Source organism: Cynoglossus semilaevis, chromosome 3 (assembly GCF_000523025.1).
Source record: "Cynoglossus semilaevis isolate Cse_v1.0 chromosome 3, Cse_v1.0, whole genome shotgun sequence".
Taxonomy (NCBI): Eukaryota; Metazoa; Chordata; class Actinopteri; order Pleuronectiformes; family Cynoglossidae; genus Cynoglossus; species Cynoglossus semilaevis.
Window position 1 is genome coordinate 15,466,338 of NC_024309.1, and position 6,561 is coordinate 15,472,898.

The window sequence follows — 6,561 nt, forward strand, 5'->3', positions numbered from 1 at the left end:
CACAGGAAGGGGGGTTGGTGGGGGGGGGTACATGATAACAGTGAGGAGGGTCCACATTCCTCCCTGCAGAGGCTGCGTTCTTAACAGGACGACGGCACCGAGGTGTGAAGCTGCTCTTTGTTCAACTGTGTGTGTTTGTGTGTGTGTTCTTCACACACGGGGTAAGTACAGGTGACAATAACGTGGTACGTGAGGTAACAGGCAGAATAAAGTGCCCTCTGCATATAATGGGCCCTTGTCTGCAGTGACAGAGCCGACACCTAAAAAAGGACGCTTGTCTGTTGTGTTCACAGCAGAGGAGGCCGGGGTCAAAGGTCAACGGCATAAATGAGCTCAGAAACCAAGGAAAAAAAAAAGGCAGAGACAGGAAAATGAGAATCTGGCTTTTCCAACGTTCAAATTCCCATCCTGGATGTTCAATCCACCACAAAAAAAAAAAACTTTCCAAAATGAAATGAGTTCCAGAAGCAGCGCGGTGTCACGGCAGCCTCGCTCAGGCTTGAAAAATGGTGCGAGGCGAGCGTGCGCCATCTGTCAGCTCAACAAGACTCGGGAGAGAAGCGAGCGCTGGTCGCCGTGGGCTCATAACAAGTGGTGCGGGTGTTTGATTGAAATGGGAAACAAAGCACTAAATGCCAGCTGACACGCTGATTTACAGCCAGAGAAAAGCAAAAGCCCCATTTCAATCATGGAATGAAGCACTAATAAACAAAGTCCAGACATCAAAGGGCCTGTGTGTGTGTGTGTGTGTGTGTGTGTGTGTGTGGATATCCTGATGAATCATGCCTGGATCATTTCATTTTGCGGTGATGACAGCAGCAGCACAGCCCTCCTCCTCCTCCTCCTCCTCCTCCTGGGTCGTCTGTGATGTCACCACGACATCATGTTCTTTTCCTGGTCAACATCGTTGTCTCCTGACCATCACAGCCAGTATGCTAAGTGTGCTAACTGTTACCACAGAGGACAACAGTTAGCAGCAGGGTGACGGCTAACAATCAGATAGAAATTACACCAAATATCCAGGAGTGACCAATTACCATCCACACACTGCATACACACAAGAAGAAACTACATGTTTTTTTAACTGAACAACTTTAAAAATGTCCTCCAATTAGTGAGGCAGAGTGCAGCTCCATGAGATATTACACATTTATTAAAGAGTCGGCCGCTGGACAACTGGCCAGGCCTCCTTTTTTCTTTTTTTTTTTTTTTTGCTGTAGGAGCAGTAAATCAAGGGAGGGACGCAATTTGCTCCCCTTAGCCTCTTGTAAAGCTATCCCGTCCACTTCTGCAGTGATTAATCTTTCTCAGTGAGCTAATTATTTTGTACAGATATCCAATAATGATGGAAGACGAAGGGCAGGATTTATGGTAAAAGCGAAAAGGAAGAAGGAAGCAGTAAAAAATTAAAGACAACGATGCAACGACTGGTGTGTGTGTGTGTGTGTGTGTGTGGAGGTAGAATTTGCTGAAGTTTGTCTACAGTCTGGTGATGAACTGACCATCAGACTGGGCTCCCCTTTATGTTTGCACTGCATGAATGCAAACATTGCACCTAACTCTGCACAGAAACTACAGTATTACTGTAGTACTGCAGAGTATACTGTATTCACCCCCTGGAGGCCATGTGGGGGTAGTTACTGGGGGTAGTTTTCAACAAAGGTCAGATTGTTGAGCCTGAGCTCCTACAGACTGGATGGTCCTCTGATGTAGACCTCCCTGTGGTCTTCAGTTCTTCACAGGAGTGGTCAACAGGAAGTGTCTTCAACAGAACAGATGAATGTCTGGAGACGTGGACAGAAGTGGACAGTGGACACTGCCGGGCCACCCCCCCCCCCGCCCCCCCCCCCCCTGCCCCCTCTGGTCATGTGTGTCGGGGGGGGGGGGGTGGTGGGGGGGGGGTAGCGGCCCTCCTCCAGGGCTGACAGCTCCCTGACATCCCAGCTTCCTCTCTGGTTGTAAATGCCAGTGGGTGCGGAGCACAGATAACTGCCTGACGGCCACATTTCACTCTTCTTTACATTAGTGCTTACAGCGCAGGACGACATAAAGACACAGTTCTCCTCTAAATCAGCTGCTGCTGAACTCATCTCCACAAGATGTGAACATCTGCCATGTGATTGGTCACCGTTAGGAATGACTTTGACCAGTGTAACCAGTGTACCAGTACCTGACTTTGGGCACCATCAGGCGATGCTGCACCATCAGTGTGTGACATATGGACGCCATCATGGTGAAAACCTCCTCGCTGGCCGAGTCCCTCCACACCAGGGTCAGTCAGCAGAGTGTTTGTCTGCTGCTTAGTGTCCAGCTTGTGGATACACTCCTCCGTGATCAGCTGCACAGATATCCGACTGTCGTCCTGGAGAAACAAAGAAGATGTGACGTGGAGTCCTGCAGAAGTGTCAGCGTAAAAACTAATTTATCCAACGATAAAGGCTGTGATGAAAGGACTGGCTTAACGTCCTGTGGTTTTGGTTAGTTCAGTTTTATTAGTCAACAGGACACACGATGCACATCTCACCACCTGATTGGTTGAACAGCTCTGATTTTTTTATTTTATTTCAATGACCGTACCTGCATGGGTGGTGCATGGACGCCAGCGTCATCTTCATCCTCTGAGTCACTGTTCACCTCAGGTCTGCTGTTGCTCTCAGACACCGGCAGCAGCGGCAGCAGCGTCCGCAGAGCCCGCAGGTACAGCAGGAGACCCTCCTCTGAAAGTGAGCCTACGGAGAAATCACCAGGTTTCTTTAGTGTGCCAGATATTCTTTTCTATAACGAGTCCATCAGTGAAGGCGGAGAAACGGTGTCACCTACACAAACAGTTCTCTCCTGCAGAGAGAACAAAGTAGAACAGCCACGGTGCCTGACTCTGTGCTGCCGAGGAGGAGCCCACCGTCTCCTGCAGGGAGCTGAGGAAGGCCTCGAAGGGGAATGAGAAACGGAGGTCGGACAGTGCCGGAATAAAGAAGTGAAAGATCTGCTCGGTAAACGGTGCAGAGATGAACTCCTCGGTAAAGGCTGCAAATACAAACTGCCTGCAAGGGGGGAGGAGAGGGGGGAGAAATGTTGACATGAAGATACAAACAACACACAGTTCATACAAGTTCATAAAGACAGCAAGTGGGGGGGGCGCGTCCTCCATCATGAACCGACACTGTCTGTTTTGTTAGCGCTCCAGTATAATGTCTCCAAACAGAGGTGCTTTGTGTGGCTCAGTCACACACATGTGGTGAGTGGACTCAGATGATTAGCTGTGGGAGCTGCTGTGTACACAGGTCCCTCCACTCCCACCTCGCTTTTCTTCAAAGAAGAAAAGAAGTCTTGGTGTTGTTTGTCCTAAGAACGTCTCACACTGAGGGCAAACAGCCTGGTGTTCTGCTCTCCGGCCGGACAGCAAGTCTCGCAGCTTTTTATGGCTCGCTGTAAATTGGCTTTGGTGGCAATTACTGTTTCAACACTGACTGGAGGAGACGAGAAGACTGCTGTGGTCTGTCTGATCACTTTAATGGACAATTTCATTTGTTCTTCTGTCTTCACTTCTGCTCACATGACGACCTGTCAGACAACTCAACTACCCACGACACTCTGAGTGAATCAGCTGTTTCAGAGGGACCGTTATTTGAACTATTCTTAGAAAGTACACAAACAGAACTGTGAATTTTAAAAAGAATACATTTGAATTAAAATCATGACGTATTATTCTATACAGCATGGAGTGAAGTGAAACAACTCTGAATGTGATGTCATAGCTTAATGTAGGAATTCTTTCATTTATCCTGACATGTTCTAACTTCTAACTTCACTCTAACGACGTACCTTGCGCCCGTTGTGCTGGAGGAGTAGGTAAAGTGCAGAGGTTTGAGAATGTGCTCCAACAGTGTGCTTGCCAGGGGGATAGTTGGAGCGCCGCTGTATTCCAGACTGGCCGGGAGCCTGTTATTCACCATGATGTACAGCGACCTGTAGTATCCTACACACAGGATGAAAATAAGGATTAAGGAAATATATAAAGTTTGTTTCAAAATTAAACAAATGTCGTGATAATGAATTCAAGTGGCTGCATTTTTAATGGGTGACTGGAATACTTCAGATAAAGAAATGTAAATACTGTGAGAGTTAAATGACCTCCAAACACTCAGCTGTCAGTAATAGCTGTGACACAACAACACAGGACTACAGTAGACAGTCAAATTTAGAAAACAGCATCAAATATTATCCTGACTACAAAGCACAATCACAGTCAGTCACGATCCTTCTCTCACAATTACATAATAATAGGAAGGTAAACATACCTTTCTGTACCATATAGTGCAAAATCTGCTCAAGTAATGTAGCTACATAGTTAGGATCTGGAATAACAGGAAGATAGGTTTTCTCTGAAGAATATATTTCTAGCATCCTCATGGGAACTGCCACATTTAAACTGTTGTCAGTGCAGTTCTGCAGGAGTCTGGGAGACAAACAGGAACAAAAAGGTGATCATGGTCAAAACATGGTGACACTTCATTCCAGATACGCACTTTGAAAGGGTTGATTTTTATAGACAGTACCTGCAGCAGAAGCCCAAGATCCTCTTGATCTGAAATATACACGTCTGTTTCTGAGGACTCAACAACAATGAGACAAACTGACTGTTGTGTTTCACCAGGTTCTGACTCAACCATATCTGGAGAGACAAGAAAAGGTGTTAATCTACATATTTTTCAACAATGTCAGATGTTCAGATGTTTCCAACACATGTCAAACTCCTACCAATCTATGAGCATCCACACTTTGTCTGTAAAAAAATATGAGTTGTCTTGACAGGAGGCAGAGAACTGGACCATCCAAGACCTGCTGAGACCCAGCTGCCTGTGTCTGGTTCACACACTCATCAAACTTGGCTCTCTGGGTGGTATACTGAAAGAAAACACATGTACTGTTTGACCTGCACTCTTGGAGTATTACTTTCTAACAACAAGGATTTCTAAACTTGTTTCTAAACAAATCATAGTTTAAAGAATCAGTTGTTGAGAGAACATGAAGTCAAAGCTGCAACATGTCATGTTTGTTCACACTCACCTCTTGTTTTAAGTCTTGGTAGCCACGTATGTGGGACTGAATGATGATGGCATTCTTCAAACGCCGCCTTTCATCCTATTATATAAAATAACAAAGTGCAGCAACACTGTTCACGTTGGCTTTTTGTGGTTTTTTTCAAGCATTAGTACAGCTTTTAGGAAAATAAAAATAAGAAAATACAGAAACATTATTTTAGACAAAAAGAGACGAAGTTCAATATTGTCATCCATTCTCAAAGAGTTCACCTGAAATAACACCTGGTACTAACGTGTGTATTAACACTGTCACCTGTTTCACATCCCTTACCAGGGCAACAGTAAGACCAGTGTATCATTATCTACCAGTCCAAATACTTGGTCCTGAGATTAACAACCAAACAAACCTAAGTTACCTCTCTTTTTCTTCTCTCTTCTTGAGTGCGGTGGAGCAGAGATGCTTTCTCCTCCTAACAATAACAACAGAGGTAGTCAACACGTAGTTCAAGCAGATACTACACCTATACTGGTTCCCTGCTTCGTCATTGTGACAGGTCATATGTACCAACCTTTTTACTGGCTCCTCCAAGTGATACCTTGGGTCTGGTCTTGAACTCTCCTTCAAAGCTAAACATTGTTAGATTATTCCCATGGACTGACACAGATTTCTGCCAGAGAAAGTGGGAGAACAGAGACTAAAATAAATGACGAGCAGCCGTGATCGGTGACTTGATTCTAACACGTGCCAAATGAACAAGAAACCACGTTTCCGTTCTATGACAATTAAAAAAAACTAAAAACTGACATGAACGTATATATTGGCGACATATAAACGATAAAACACTAATTTAAAAACAGTCTTATTTACGACTGGCAGCTTCAGTTTACGTGCAACAATGGTTAGCTAGCCGGTCAACTGAGCTAGCTAATGACTCAGCAGCTATAAGACATACCGCTGTTTTTTATTATCCGACAAAGAGAAGGACCAGACACACTGTGTTATAAAACAATTATTAATGACATGTCTCGACATGGAATCACACGTGTACACTGTAGTAATATTTCGTTGTCATTAGCACAGCAGCTAACTAGCAAAGAGCAGCGTAGTCTGACTTTACGGTAAAACTGTTCTTCTAGCAGCGCATGTTTATTATACAGTCATGGGGTATTCATCTGAGAGACGTGTATGAACAACCGATCATTTGTTTACCTTTGACTTGTAAATTTAGCCTTGGAAATAACACAATAACACAGTGAAGTAGTTTAGGCTGATCCAAATGTCAATACTACTTCTTTTCCTCCACTCAAACATAAACATTCTGAAAGGGACTGCCGGAACACCTATTTCCGCTTCCGCCAAAACAAGCTAGCTGATTGGATAGAATGACTGCCAATAAAAGCATTAAACCTGCCCCCCATGAGGTATACGGTCCCTCACAATAGATAGATAGATAGATAGATAGATAGATAGATAGATAGATAGATAGATAGATAGATAGATAGATAGATAGATAGATAG

At 44.6% G+C, this 6,561-nt stretch overlaps 1 protein-coding gene across 1 annotated transcript in view; it reads right to left on the bottom strand.

The window, feature by feature from the left end:
• Nucleotides 1–6,343, bottom strand: part of ube3c (ubiquitin protein ligase E3C) — a 26,007-nt gene extending 19,664 nt beyond the window's left edge. Inside the window, 12 exon segments of the mRNA XM_008308374.3 lie at nt 2,171–2,277; nt 2,279–2,362; nt 2,578–2,729; nt 2,821–3,041; nt 3,823–3,976; nt 4,299–4,456; nt 4,557–4,672; nt 4,759–4,905; nt 5,068–5,142; nt 5,459–5,512; nt 5,612–5,710; nt 6,253–6,343. Coding sequence (XP_008306596.2) covers nt 2,171–2,277; nt 2,279–2,362; nt 2,578–2,729; nt 2,821–3,041; nt 3,823–3,976; nt 4,299–4,456; nt 4,557–4,672; nt 4,759–4,905; nt 5,068–5,142; nt 5,459–5,512; nt 5,612–5,677 — 1,334 coding nt within the window. The 5' untranslated portion in view covers nt 5,678–5,710; nt 6,253–6,343.
• Nucleotides 6,344–6,561: the final 218 nt, after the last annotated feature.